At 36.1% G+C, this 15,552-nt stretch overlaps 1 protein-coding gene and 1 pseudogene across 2 annotated transcripts in view; both read right to left on the reverse strand.

The window, feature by feature from the left end:
* LOC121174341 (phosphatidylinositol-3-phosphatase SAC1-like) overlaps positions 1–615 on the reverse strand; it is a 29,364-nt pseudogene extending 28,749 nt beyond the window's left edge. The window contains exon 1 of the transcript XR_005890387.1: positions 549–615. The product of XR_005890387.1 is annotated as a phosphatidylinositol-3-phosphatase SAC1-like (transcript). The remainder of the gene's footprint in view (positions 1–548) is intronic.
* Positions 616–11,813: 11,198 nt separating this feature from the next.
* On the reverse strand, positions 11,814–15,552 carry LOC102662241 (protein SMAX1-LIKE 3). Its single transcript, XM_006606737.2, has 4 exons — positions 14,783–15,552; positions 14,410–14,638; positions 14,216–14,314; positions 11,814–11,957 (listed from the first exon to the last, which is right to left on the reverse strand). Exons 1-4 carry the CDS (start codon positions 15,550–15,552, stop codon positions 11,814–11,816), a joined length of 1,242 nt encoding a protein of 413 aa, XP_006606800.2.

The following is a 15,552-nucleotide window of genomic DNA, read 5'->3' on the forward strand; positions in this document are numbered from 1 at the left end:
CATTTCTAGTTTAATACACCACTACTTTCTTTCATTTGTTTTTGTTTTATATTTTCAATCCAAGAACCACATATCAGTACTTACAATTAAGCACAGCTTGTCCAAAAATGCATTGGCCAAGAATGTGAGGTTCATGAGAAACTTTGGAAATCATCATTTTGTTACCATTAAGCCTTGGCATGACAGTCACAAAATGCTGAATCAACGTATAGAAATGGAGCCTATAGAAGTAATAATTGAATACCTGAAGGAGAAGGCTCTTGGTTTTTTCAAACATAGACATTAATCACTTGCCAAATGGCCACAGTTCCTCTGACACTAGGAGTTTGTTATAATTGGCCGCAATCCCGGGGTCTCACTTGGTGAACACCATGTCAACCAAGTCAAGGTTGACCCTGAAGAAACCAAGTTGATATATCCAAGTCGTTTTTAACTATTTTTTTAGCTGTTATTTAGCTATAACCATGACCAAGCTTTTGATTTAACTATTTTTTAGATATGAGCATGACCAAGTTGATATATACAAGTTTCTCATATATCTGACTTACCATTCAAATTGTAGGCACTATTTGTGTTGTTGTTTGCATCGTCATCACGACATTTGTTGTTGGACATTATATTGATCATCATTACTGGTACGAAAGTTTTTCATAAACTTTTGATGCTAATTTTTGTTACTAATGCTTTTCTACATTGTTGTCTATGATTAATGACCAGTGTTTTAATACAAGTTTTGTTCATCATGAGTGAATCTTAGATTCCTGTTTGAGATTGAATACAATGATTCTTACAAACAGTTTGCATTAATTGTTGAATTGAGTCTTGAATTGTCTGTTTGGACAGTTTGGGAAGAGTCATATTTTTATGGTAGATTCATGCATTAAGGTTAAGATTATTTTGTTGAATTTGATGAAATTTCGGTACGATGCATTTCTAGTTGTTCTCTGAGTGCACACTTGATTGTCGGGTAGTTAATGTCACCGCTTTCATGTCGTGTACTTGGAGATCAATGCGAAATGTTGTCAAAATTTTGTCAAATTTAACAAAAGAGACTTAACCTTGACGTATAAATCTACCATAAAAAATATATTCCTGAATGGGATAGGGCCACACCTTTAATGAAAAAGTCAAATTTTCATGCATCAAATAACTTTATGAGTATCATAGAATTACTATTTAGATGGATCGAAGTTGGATGAATGAAACTCGTATGAGCCCTGCATATAAGGAAGGCATGGAACAATTCTTGCAATTTTCTTTTGAAAGAAGTCGACCAGATGAGGACGAATTTTTTTTTGTCCTTGAATAAATTGTTTGAACGGGAGATGACAAATACTCGACGACATACAGGAGCATCTGCTGTGTGATGGGATTAAGAAAAATTATACAACATGGATATGACATAGTGAATTGAAAGACTTGCAAAGTAGGTCCCAATCTGAATCGTTTGATGTAGAAATGGGAAATCACTTAGAGGATATGATTCATGATCTTGGACAAGAGTATTTTCAGCAAGCACATGCCCCTATGTATGATACATTGCAAATTGATTCAAAGAAACCTTTGTATCCGGGGTGCAACAATTCCTCGACGTTGTTGTCAGTGATGTTAAGTCTGGTTAATATGAAGGCCAGATATGGGTGGAGTGACAAAAGCTTTAGTTCACTGCTTCAAGTAGTGCACGATATACTTCCAAACGAAAACATGTTGCCAAAAAGTTATTATTAGGCCAAGAAGATATTGTGTCCGATGGGTATGGAGTATATAAAGATTCATACTTACTCCAATGATTGCATACTGTACTAACATGAATTTGAAGAAATGCACAGATGCCTTAGGTGTGGGGTATCACCGTACAAAGTGAAGGATGATGACGAGTGTAGTAGTGACAAAAACTCAAAGAACGGCCCCCCAACAAAGGTGTTGTGGTATCTTTTGATTATTCCAAGGTTTAAGCATCTGCTTGCTAATGGAAATGACACAAAAGACCTTACATGACATGCAAATGGGAGAAACTGCAATGGAATGCTTCGTCACCCGACTAATTCCTCCTAGTGGAAGAAGATTGATCGTTTGTATCCGGATTTCGACATAGAGGCAAGAAATCTTAGGCTTGGACTTGCCACTAATGGAATGAGTCCATATGGCAGTTTAAGCACTCAACACGGTTTTTGGTCAGTTTTGCTAGTAATTTACAATTTTGCCTCCTTGGTTGTGCATGAAGCGAAAATACATGATGTTGTCTATGATGATATCAGGCCCAAGACAGCCAGGAAATGACATCGATGTTTATCTTGGTTCATTGATTGAAGACTTGAAAAAGTTATGGGATGAGGGGGTTTCAGTGTTTGATGGGTTTCGAAATGAGACTTATGATTTGCGTGCAATGCTTTTTTGTACCATTAATGACTTTCCAGCATATGGGAATTTGAGTAGGTTAGTGTTAAGGGCCATCGTGCGTGCCCTATCTGTGAAGAAGACACAAGCTATATACAACTAAAACATGGTAGAAAAGCAGTATACACTAGGCATCAACGTTTTTTGAAACCTTTTCACCCTTACCGGCGATTGAAAAAAGCATTTAATGGAAGTCAAGAGCATGAAACTGCGCCGATACTGTTAACTGGTCACTAGGTCTTTCATTGGGTTCAAGACTTGAATACTATATTTGGAAAGACCCAAAAGAAGGATAAAAGTAAGAGTTGCATATGGAAGAAAAGGTGTATTTTGTTTGATCTTCCCTATTGGTCCGACCTAGATGTTAGACATTGTATTGTTGTTATGCATATAGAGAAAACTGTTTGTGATAGTGTCATTAGGACGCTACTTAGCATTCAAGGCAAGACAAAAAATGGTTTGAATACTCATCGAGATCTAGCTGAGATGGGTATACGAGCCCAGTTACACCCAAGGTCTGATGGTAAAAAAATATACCTGCCTCCAGCTTGTCATACTTTGTCCAGAAAGGAGAAGATGAGTTTTTGCCAGTGTCTGCATCGTATAAAAGTCCCACAAGGATACTCTTCAAATATTAAGAGTCTTGTGCAGTTGAAAGATCTTAAGTTGGTAGGCTTAAAGTCTCACGATTGTCATGTCTTGATGCAACAATTGTTAGTTGTGCCCATATGAGACATTTTTCCTGACAAAGTTAGGCTTGCCATAACTCGGCTGTGCTTATTCTTCAATGCCATATGTAGCAAAGTCCTTGATCTTGTCAAGTTAGACAAGCTAGAAAACGAGGCTGCCATTATATTGTGTCAGTTGGAGATATATCTTCCTCCTGCTTTCTTGGACAACATGGTTCACTTAATTGTTCATCTTGTCAGAGAAATCAAATGTTGTGGTCCTGTTTATTTGCGGTGGATGTACCCGGTTGAGCGATACATGAAGATCTTAAAATGGTATACAAAGAATCTACACCATCTGGAAGCTTCTATTGTGGAAAGGTACATTGTAGAAGAAGTTATTGAAATTTATTCAGAGTACCTAGAAAAGGCAAAACCTATTGGGCTTCCTAAGTCTCGCCATGATGAAAGAGTGAGAGGTAAGGGTTCAAAAGGACTACATGTTATCACTCCAAGTTTAGAAGATTTGCAAGTAGCTCATTTGTATGTATCGAATAACAGTAACGAAGTTTTGTCATACATGCTTTATCATGAAGGTTTTGTGAAGGAAAGTAATTCAAAAATATCAAAGAACAAAGTGTTGAAAGAGCATAACAAGACTTTCCTAAATTGGTTTAAAGATACAATCTTTGGTTAAGAAAGCTAGCAGATGGGCCCAAAAGAAATATTATCACTTGGCAAGGATATGATATAAACAAGTATTTCTTTTATACAAAAGCACAAGATGAGAAAAGTACAATGCAAAACAGTGGGGTTACCCTAAGGGCTAAATCTCAACACTTCGCTAGTGTACATGATGACAATCCCTGTGTAGCTTCCATCCCTTACTTTGGTTTCATAGAAGAAATTTTGGAGCTTAACTATGTCAAATTTATTGTCTTTGTTTTCAAATGTAAGTGGGTTGACAACAATACCGGTGTGCAAACTGATGATGTAGGATTTATGATAGTAGATCTTAAGAAACTCGCTTACCAAAATGACCCTTTCATCATGGCAGAACAAGCTAAACATGTATTTTATGTTCAAGACCCTTGTGATGAAAGGTGGTCAGTGGTTCTACACGGGATTCACACATTGATACTTATGATAGTCCTTTGTCCACACAAATGTCGCCTAACATCGTTAGAGAAGAAGAAGCTGATGACGTTCATGCAAATCGTAATGATCACCATGAAGGAGAATTAATTAACATCACCTAATGTAATTTTTTTATTATGTACTTCATTTCAGTCCATTAAATTACATAAGCTATTGAGTTTTGTGATAATGCTGAAAATTAATTAATGTTTTCTTCTTTATAGGGAAATGACTACACCACCCAACTCTCCTCCTCCTCCTCCTACTGATGCAACATCACATTCCCCCTACCTTAAAGCGGACAAGAAAAGCCACACTCCTGAGATCATTGGCTACTAGACCAGTTGGGGCAAAGAGACCCCTGGTCCATGTGGATCCTGTGACCGAGAAAACCGATGGTCCCCATAGAAAGAAGTTAAGAACATATTTGAGGATTGTTGCTCATGATAATGTGGATGTGACATATGAGAATTGGAAATAAGTCCTTGTTGCCTGGAAGGATTTGATATGGGAAGATATTCAAGTATTTTACTTAAGTGTTGCATGTTGTTGATTAACAATAAAATTTAATTTTCGTTTGTCAGGCTGAATTTGATATCCCTGAAGCATCTGATATGAGGACAAAAAAGAAAATACTTCAAACTGTGGGGGAGCGGTGGAGACAGTTTAAGTCTGATTTGACGTCGAATTGGGCACTTGCAGTTGACAAGGGCAATGTCGATGACACTGTATGCATAAAGTACGACAATAGCAAGGAGAATTGGACCCAATTTTGTCAGAGCCGCAGAGACCCTTCGTGGGTGGTAACTTTGTGATTTTCATTGTTTTAAACTTTAAATTTACTTATTATTGTAAGTAATCATAATGTTCGATAATCTTTAATTTTTATAGGATGTGCGAAAGAAGACACAGACCATCTAGAAACAAAACATTGCCCTTCACGGGTTATCTCGTGGGGGTTATGAATTTCTAGAAAACAAGTTGATGGAGGAGAAGAAAAAGAAAAAAACTGGAGGAAGCTTCTAAATTTGGAAGCACTGACACTGTCATTGATCCTCGATCTCCCATCAGACAACACGTGAAGTGAAAGATGACCCGCACCAAGAAAACTGGGCAAATGACTTCTGAGGCAGCAAAAGAAATTGCTGACAAGATTGTAAGTCACTTTCAATTGTGAATTGTAATTATTTATGTTTATTGTTTGATTGACTAAATGAATAAATGTGTTTGTTACATGATTCCTTGGAGGAGCATGCCTCACTGGGTTCCTTTGTCGCCCATGGACGTCAGGATATACAGACTGCTGCCATTGGGCGACTATAACACCCTAGTTGTGTGCGTGCTGCCGGTGTCACGATTAAACAATACTTTGGACCAACTCCAAGGACCTCTTGCACATCTTCATCCATGACTCCTGAAGACCTAGAGCAGCTGACACAAAAAATCATGGACCAGCTGGAGGAGTCAATCACAGAAAAAGTGACTCGATAACTAATGTTGGCCTTTAGCAAGATGCAACCCTTGTTTCAATCGTAGATGCAATCACAGGGACTCGCATTGCCTCCTGAGTCTGAGGTTGGTCCTTCAACTGCTCGTGTCAGCATAAAAGAGAGTCGTGTTGATTCCTCAGGGAACGATCTAGACATGGGTGACTCAGAGAAATGCGGGTTGTACGTCGAAGAAAATCCTCCCGCCTGGTTGCCCTAGGAAGACTTTATGAAGGATCAACAACCATTCACAACATCCCTTTGCACCATGATCAATTCAAGGTTGGTGTTAAGGAAGTTAGAGATGTAGATCCTCCCATTCCTGTACCCATTGAAGAGGTTTAGTTAGTGGGGCAGACACTTAACACCTTCGTTGCTTGGCTGACACATCTTGTCAAGCGTTTATCATAACAAGTATTTCACTATCATTAATTTTTTTTCAATTAAAGTGTTCACTATAATTAAATTATGTTAATTACCTGTGTTGGATAAACAGGGAGCTATGGGACTGGCGAAACCTCCAGATAGGCCGAATCATGATGTCGATGATCCCCTATATCTAATGACATTGACCATCACACAACTTTTTCTTAAGTCATTGCAGGTTATGTGGGATGTTATTGTGTTTGGGGTGTTTAATGAAAATTTCCCCTTGTACATAAAGCATGAAGATCTATCTGAAATAGCACACGGTGGTCAATGTCTCAGCAACTCTGTTATACAATTGTGGATTCTGTAAGTTAGTTTACATTATTGTTTATTACCTAACTTATGATTTTAAATTCATACATAATTTAATTTATTTTAACAACAATAAGCATATGACTGAGACAAGTATGTGAGCAGGGAATATCGATGTGTATAGATTACTCGAGCCATAGTTCATATAGAGATCTGGGCAATCACAATTTGAATCAGAAAGTTATATTAAGAACTGGATGCAGAAATCAAAGAGAGATGTGTACCTAGGAGCCTACTTGAATGGGTAAGTTAAATTGAACAAATGAATTTAAGTAATGTATAATAGTATAATAACTTATATTTTTCTCCACTGCAGTGCACATTGGCAAATGGTCGTCATTTTGCCTAAGGAAAATGTTTTCATTTGGTTTTGTTCATTGCATAATAGGTCAGACAACTACCTCAAAGGAATAATTAACAAGTCAGTTCTATTTTTCAATACATTTGCATTAGCACTAGTCGGGAACATCAATATTTTAATTGTACAATATGAATCCATGTTTGCATTGAACAATTCTTTGAAAGGTCTTGACGATACTCCACAAAGTAAATCCAAGGCTGCTGCTAGGTGGATTGTTGTTAAAGTAAGTCATTTAAACAATGCTTCTAGTTATATTTTAATATTGTGTAGACTAATTTGTACTTAACATTGAATACCTAAATTTCATAATGTATTTAGTGGAATAGACAAAAAGGAAGCACTGAGTATGTGATGCAATCCTACCCCCCAAGGGCATTGGATAGAAGACTCCAAGAAAATTGGACTAAAGATGCAGGAGAAGGCCCTAGGATTCTCATGAGCATTAGGGTAGATTTTGGATCCATGGGCTAAGTATGAACCCACTTTTCTTTGTAAATATTAGAATAAGTTTTCTTTCTTTTGGGCCATGTATTTTGGTCATTTTAGGTTTGTAGGGTACCCAACAAATTAAGGACACCTTATCCTACAAGTTAAAGGTACCCTAGTAGTATAGGGTTTTAGCCTGATATTTTAGGGCATTTTGAGTAGCCTTTGTAATAGGGACTTTTTTGTATTTTCATGCATTTTAGGGGGGGTGAGCTTAGCTATTAGAGGGTTGTGTGTTCTCATGGGGGTGAGCTTAGCTATTGGAGGGGTGTAACACTTGCTTCCTAAAGAAGCTTCTCAAGGAAGCTTTATTCCTTCATGTATTTTGGCTTGGAGGTGAGTTTAGCTATTGGAGGGATGTAACACTTGCTTCTTAAGGAAGTTTCTCAAGGAAGCTACCTAGGCTATAAATAGAAGCATGTGTAACATTTCTTATAACTTTGATGAATGAGAGTCTTGTGAGACACACTTCAAAGTTCAACTTCTCTCCCTATATTTCCTTCATTCCTACGCCACTTTTTCTCTCTCTCATTCTCTTTCTCCATTGAAGCTTCCTCTCTAAGCTTCTTATCCAAGACACTCTCTTGGTGGTGAAGCTTCTTCTTCCACGGCTTATTCCCTAGTGGATGACGCCTCCTATCACCTCTTTTCCTTTATCTTCGTTTGCAACTCCAGTCCCCATAGAAGCTTCTCAAGCAAGCTTTCATCAAGTGGTATTAGAGCACAAGAGCTTCAAGTAGGTGCTCCTTAAACCTCCATTAATTTTCAGCTTTACCTTCTCCTCCATTATTGTTTCTTCATTTTTTTCTCCATGTATTTCCTCGCATGTCTTGTGTTGAATGTTGTTAACATGATTCTTTAGAATTTCCACCAATTAAATTTGCTATAGAATCTAGATTTGATTTTCTATGGTTCAAATTTCTTGTTCTTGTTCTTGAACCATGAATTATGTTGAGTTTTGTCTTGCTATTTTTGTGGCTGAAACCTAAACCATAAAATTCTTAAAAAAACATTAAAGTAGAATAAAACCTCAAAAATCTAGAGTGACATGTTCACTCATTGTAGTTTTGTCATAGAAGTCATGTTTAGTCATTAAACTTGTCACATAAGATTCCTTATCTTGTGTTGAATTTTATTTTCTTGTTTCTTTGTCTAACTCATTTGTTCATGAGTGGATGAAATTTTTTTTAGCCTATTATTTGAGTTGAGTCAAATCTTGCATGTTAATTAGTCTTTAACATGTTCATGAATAATTCTTAGAGAGTCTTTGATTGTGAACCTTTTCTTGAACTTTTAGGTTTTCTTATGATTGTGTCTATTTTGATTTTGAGTTTTGGTGATTGAATTGTTGACTGAAATTTTGATCCTAAGTGAATGTTGAACTCCTAAAACCGTGGTAAACAAGCCTAGTGAGTTTAACATACATAGGAAAGTTGAAAGTAAGCCTACGACAATCAATATACCTTGCTTAAAAAAATTTGAAGTCTGAAATTGCTAGTGATGGCAACTTGAACATACAAACTTGTATAAATTACTAGGAATTGGTCACTGCGAATTTACTAAAAATCGATGTTCTATGTATATATTAACATCGGTTTTGTTAAAAACTGATATTGATATGAAGATATATGACTTTTTTTTTTATAATTTTTACTATGTTGTCATTTTTATATTAACATCGGTTTTACAAAACTGATATTAACGATATTACTTTCAACGTCGGTACTTTCAACATCGGTTAATAACCGATGTTGAAAGTCCTTAATAACCAATGTTAAAACCCTATTTTCTAGTAGTGGGTTTATCATTTTCTTTTTCACCTTTTGCTCTTGCTCAATATGAGAAAAATGGAATCACCACTATTAAAAAAATTGGATTCAATGATGGTTTTTAGGATAATATAAAAACGATTTTGAACCATCTTTGAAGTCAACGTCTTGACTTTTCATGACGATTCTAAAAAAAAGTCTTACAAAAGCTACAATTTTAAGACGATTTTTAGAAAAATAACCGTCTTAGAATGTATTTTAAAAAAATTGACAATTCTAAGATGATTTTTGAAAGAATCGTCTTAGTATGTATTTCTTTTAAACAAAATTAAAATAAATTGAAGATTCTAAGACTATTTTTTCAAAAATTATCTTAGAATGTATGGTCTTTGAAAAATTGTTATAGAATGTTTTTTTTTACAAAAAAAATTTAATATTTAAAATTTAAAATTGTCTTAGACATTCTAAAACAGATTTTCAAAGAACCGTTTTAAAATATATTTTTTTTCAAAAATTTGCTTGACAACCCTATGAATAACTCCAGCTCCCAAAGGCAACTCTCCATTGGGACCACTCTGTAGTACAATACTCAAATAAAGTCACTAACATAACTTGTTAATTTGTGTGTGCATAACATCAAAACACTAAAGCATACCTTGGCTTTCTTGCATTCCCTTTCCATTGTGTAGGTTTTTCTCGTACCAGTTTGACAATATGCGAATATAGTGCAATCAAATCCCTCTAGAACTTCACTAACTATCGGAGTAATAGCTTGTTCATAAAGATCCCTTTGTTGTGAAAAAGGACTAAAAACCTTCACAAAATAAAATGAACACATTTCAGATTTGAAATTGAAATCCCCCTAAAACTATAATCCAACCTATTCCTTTCTAATCCAATAAGGAATGCAGCTTCAGCCACTGCAGCCAAAAGTGTTCCATTTCCGACATCACCCTGCCAAACAACGTACTCACTAACAAATGCCTAGAAAGAAAAATATAATGTTAGGCATTTATTAGAGCGCAAGCAATACATGCAATGTATAAATATTTTAATGAAAAAATCATTAAGTAATCAAACCTTTGGACCATATCGTGATACATTATTGAGCTTAGTAGACTTGGAAAACATGTCCTTAGCATTTGTATAATTCCATATATCTCCAAAGTGTCACGGTCTCTCTTCCCAGAGTCCAATAATGTCTTTCCACCTAAATGCATTTCTTAATTAGTCTCCTTCAACATAAGACCCACCTAATCAAAACAGAAATTTAATGTACTAGGGATTCTTAAAAATTTTGGTTTCAAATCTATGATCATTTGGAAAATATCCTTTCGGAAACCATGGCGTTGTGCCAAGAGGAGATTAATTAATTAAGTGGAAACCTTATTAGAAAAGAATGAAAAAAAAATACATTGTCAATACTATCATGCATACCTTATACATGTCTAAGGGCATTGCCACTACTAAAAAAAAGCCATTTTACGACACGCTATCCACATCGTTCCCGCCATACCCGTCGTAGTAGGAGTAGTAGTGGCAATTTTGTAAATATGTTACCATTTTATGTGCCATGTGCATGGCGCGTGACACATTCAACAACGTTGACCGGGGTGCCTGTCTTTGTAGGTTGCGCAGCAGGTAAGTTAAGACGGTGCTTTTGAAAACACCATCGTTGAAATTTTGAATGTCAATGACGTTGTTCTTGAGCCACCCTAATTAACATTGAGGTTTATAAGGTTTTTTGCGCTAATTCATGAACACTCGCGCTCGAGCTCTCGCTTCCCTGTTTCTCTGAGATTTCGATCTACCGTGACCTCGCCGTGACCTCTGCCATTTGCCTGCATCTCCGTCGCACCCCCGTGACCTCGGCCGAAGGGCGTAGTGCATTTTCGCGTGTCCGGCATCTCGTCTTGTGGCGCCACCGTACAAGCCAATGAGTTTTCCTTTTCAGAGTTGTCGTGCCCTACAACTTGTCTTCAAGGTAAGCTTGTCGATGTTTGAAATTTCTTGTTTGGTGTTGAAGAAGTAATTATTAACGGTTTAGTGAACTTGGAATGTTGTTGTAACTAGGTTGTTGTGCAAATGTTGCCTTGCCCTAACAAAGTATTGTTTGAATGTATGCGTTTAGGAACCCATTAAGATAATGTTTTTGTGTTTATGCTCCCTAGTTTGGTTTGGTTTTAATCTTGACCATGTCTCGAACCTGAAACCATTTACATGGTAAAATGGAACAATAAATACTCTACAAATTTTTTACTGTTCTATACTCTTTTATATGAGGGGACAATGGCTCATTGAGAGGGGTAGCAGTCATGAAGAAGAACAACATTACAACAACTTCGATCCCTAGTGAAAAGGAGAGTATGTAGGAGACCATTCTTCACACAACATAGACCTGAGTTAGATTCTAAGGACAACAAGCGAACGAGTTGATGCCTATGTGGTGCATCCACCTGAACTTTATCTCTGTTTTATTTTGTTGTATTTAATTTCAACACTTTTAAGATAAGAATGGTGGAGCTAGTAGTAGCACTAACAGACAGTAGCAGAATCGGATAGGCCCCTTTCTTCTACTATAGCTTTTTGTAGTGACCAATGTCATCTGAATTCTCATCCTTCACACCTTCTTCTTCATATATCGTTCACTAGCTAACTCAAGTAAACTGAAAACTTCTAGTCTCTATTTCTATTCCCCACAACATTTCATCTATATATGGGTCCCCATTTTTTTTTGTAGACCAACAACAAAATTCATTTATATTTTTCAAGGGTCCTCAACCAGCTTTGGAGAACAATATGCAACAACCTCTGCAACAGTGAGGAAGATCTTGTCCTCGCCAATCGTGTTGGCAAAACTGGATTCATAAAGCTTGTCTATCACTGCTGGCCCAGGATTTGCCAAAAGAAGCTTGTACAAAAGGAACAACTTATGGTAAGATACTATAATATGCTATAGTTACATAATAATATCAGTTACATATAAATTTTTGCATTGCATCACTGCATGGGAGAATTTATAATTGCATTATACAGTTGTACATTCTTCCAATAATAAAGAAAATGATAAAACCCAGACTCCAAATACATGGCAGCAGGCTTGAGATAGCTCCCAATTCCTAAATAATACTTTCAACCATTTTTTCTGGCTAAACTTTAGTAGGTCTAGATCCCAATTCAAATGTCCAACTCTTCACTCTATTTATTTATCACTAATTGATAAATGGTACCACATCCTAATAACTTTATTCGTGCGGCTTTGCTTGTTCGCAAGGTACAGATATTTACAAATAGAAGCACAATTCCATAACCTTAAAGAGCTACATCATCAGAGACCCGACTTTGAAGTCCATTGTGCCCTACAGAAGCAGAGATAATTATCAAATTTATAAATTGCAATGGATTCTTGTAATCAAATGTAATGATTATTGTTTCACACAATTTTCTGACAAATTCACCCGATAATAAAATTATCATAATAAAAACTATGTTCAAACAAAACAGAAATCTCAAAAACTAAGTAAAATACTTAGCAATAGGCAGTAACGTATACAACCATAAAATAGTAGCAGATTACCAATTATAGACTAAATAGACTGAAACAGAAACAAAAGCAGCTCCTTCTATTAAAGAAAAGATCAGCTTTCTAATCACCTACAAGTCGATCTATTTTCCACTATGATTTTGAATTAGAGGTAAATTTATTTAGCAATTAAGTTAAACTCCATCTTAGAATCCCAGACATGTAAAAGATGCATGGATATTTAGGATTCTCCTCCTGTTAGACATATTGTTAGTCCCCTTACACTGGCCATGAGTTAAACCCCTGTTGTTAGGTATACTTAGCAATTTTAAAACATTAAACTTCGAATTTCGAAGATATATACCAGGCATGTTCCTCAGCCCCGAGATTCTCACTCCAATCCTCTAGTAGGCTTGAGCTAGTATTGACAAATTTGAGCAGTATTCAAACTAACCACCATGATTGCTATTATAGTATTATACCAACCAAAAACTTTCCAATTCTATTAGTTATTTTTCAGCCAGGTGATCTCCGTGAGAGAGTAAGGATTTTGGGGCAGTTGGAGAAGGACACAACTGTTTTAAAGTGATTTCTTTGCTCCCAAAACAGTTTCTTGCCTTCCTGTTGTTTTATGTACAGGACTACTTCAAGGGTGTTGCAATCTTGAATTTTCAAGGTTGGGGAAGCCTTGCTTCATACTTTGAGCATTATTTGGAGGATTCTTTATCACACCCCTAGTTGTACTATTTTTCTCTTCAATGAAATGTCTTCTGTCACAAGCAACAAAAAAAATTGCTTTCTTTGTCACTACTACAGATATCTAGAATGTTGGTGGAAAAGTGATATCAAGTTTCTTGCTCAGATGTTCCACTTGCAAAGGACAACCATTTGTATAAATCAAGTCACAATCAGCATGTTTCTTTTTTTTTTTGGTTCTACATAATCAGCATGTTGAAGTGCACATGTTGTTAATCAATCAAAAGGAAGAAAATCCATATAAACAAATCAATTTTTGTCCACCTGCCATTGCCAAGTGTAAATACTCAATAGTTTAAATCAATTGACATTAAATTAATCTGACCACTTCAATGTCTGAGGTGAACCAATTTCAGATTTAGCCACAAAGTTCACTATAATTGTAACCAGTTTCCAAACATATGCTTCATTACATGCTAACTAGAATGAAGTACAAACCATCCCTTCATCCTTAATCCATCAGTCATTAATATGTAACTTTTAGCAAACTATTTTGGTGGTTAAGAGAAACTAAAACAACAATATAGAAATACCAGTATAAAGATGAAACAATATTGAACTTACCCACTGATACAGATTCTAGCAAGTTTGGGACAAGATTTTTTTGAAGTAACCATGTTGATTTTAATGTCAGATCCAAGAGCACAATCTCGTGGCTGCCAAACAATAGACAATATTCTAGAATAATGATGGCCAAATTATTGTGTTTGAATAGGATACCATAACATGAAATCATAGAACTAATATATAATTTTAAAGTACAAAGTCATGGGGACTCTCTCATAATGCCCATGGAAGTTTGATTACCAGAAGGGTATTTCTTCATTTTCTAAAAATAAACCAAATTCCCAAAGCATTTATAAATATTAAGCTAAATGTCTCTGTCATACGGGTCTATAACAGAATTCCATAATGGAAGGGTGTCGTCTGTGTATTGAATTGCATAAGGAATTCCATTTCTTGCACAGATACTCAAGCCTTGAATTTTCCTGTTTAAGAAAGAAGAAAAAAAAATCAGAAATGTTACAAATAATTTTTAATATAGATATTTTTTTTAGTCAAATGTGACTATTAGTATAAAAACCTGATCTTCCATTATGTCACTTCTCTCTTCCTTACAATTTTGAAGCCACATTGGCAAGCTACTAGCAATGCAAACTTTATTGCTTATACAGTTAGTTATGCTCTGAGCTTCTTTTTCAAAATTTATCAAGAAATCCCTGCAGCAAGTTAGATGGTTTCTGACTCCTGTTCTATCTTCAAAAGCCACATCCTTGAAAAACACCTTGCTTTTCTCTTGAGCTTGAAAATCACTGAAAAATGTGACCCAACAAAGAAGTTAAGTTACAACAAAGCACACAATAGGACAAGGAAAGAGAGAAATTTTAAAAGCATAAAAAAATTCTAAACCAGACTAATAATTATAAATATAGAAGAATAACTAATTAATTAATTACCCATGAAAATTTAAACTTAGGCTGAGGCTGCCAACAGGAATTGTGAAGGGGTGCAGCTCCCAAATAGCTTCTAGGGATGGGTGACACATTTTACACTTCATGTATGCCTTAAAAGTTGCAATCCCCATAAGCCACAGTCTACTAGACTCCCCACTACCACATACCAATTTTTTAAGCTCCATGACCATTTGCTCTATAGAACAGTAGTAGTTTCTTTTTTGCTCACAAAAATTAGCCCAGAACTCAAACAACCATTTTAGATCACCCAAGTAAAGAACAACCCCTCTTCCCACATAGCTCTTCACAAGGTTTCTAATCTCCATAAGCTTCTGTTCAACCTCCTCCTTACTAATGTTTTTGAAGCACATGAGAGGAAGGCTCATAAATTGCACATACCTTAAGTCCTCAGGAACATTCCCTACCTCAAACCTCTCCATCACCTCCCTAGCTACTCCCTCAGCATTGGCCACACCCTCCCCTACAATAACTGTGTTTTTCCTCCTCACCAACTCACTCAGCACACTAGTTACATCATTATTGTTAACATGGTCTAAATTAGGCTTCGTGAAGGAGCCAGCAGCAACTTGACCAAAAGGTCCAGATGATGGAGACACATTATTACTACCACCAAGAACAACATGATGGGGCTTGGTGATATTTTCTTTGGCATGGCTCCTATCAGAAGAAGCCTTTTGTGAACAAGCTTCCATTGAAACAGCTTGTTCAACCCTTGTTTTCACAAGGGTGCTAGAGAAACCAGCTTCTCTCAT

Source organism: Glycine max, chromosome 20, assembly GCF_000004515.6.
Source record: "Glycine max cultivar Williams 82 chromosome 20, Glycine_max_v4.0, whole genome shotgun sequence".
Taxonomy (NCBI): domain Eukaryota; kingdom Viridiplantae; phylum Streptophyta; class Magnoliopsida; order Fabales; family Fabaceae; genus Glycine; species Glycine max.

Bases quoted from the DNA above. Each gene is read 5' to 3' on its own strand.
- LOC102662241 (XM_006606737.2), bottom strand. From the start codon at position 15,552: ATGAGAGAAGCTGGTTTCTCTAGCACCCTTGTGAAAACAAGGGTTGAA. The intron at 14,315-14,409 runs GTTTTTATACTA...TTTCTTAAACAG, and splicing joins GTGACATAATGGAAGATCAG to GAAAATTCAAGGCTTGAGTA. The intron at 11,958-14,215 runs GTATGACAGAGA...CTTTTGTACAAG, and splicing joins TGGAATTCTGTTATAGACCC to CTTCTTTTGGCAAATCCTGG.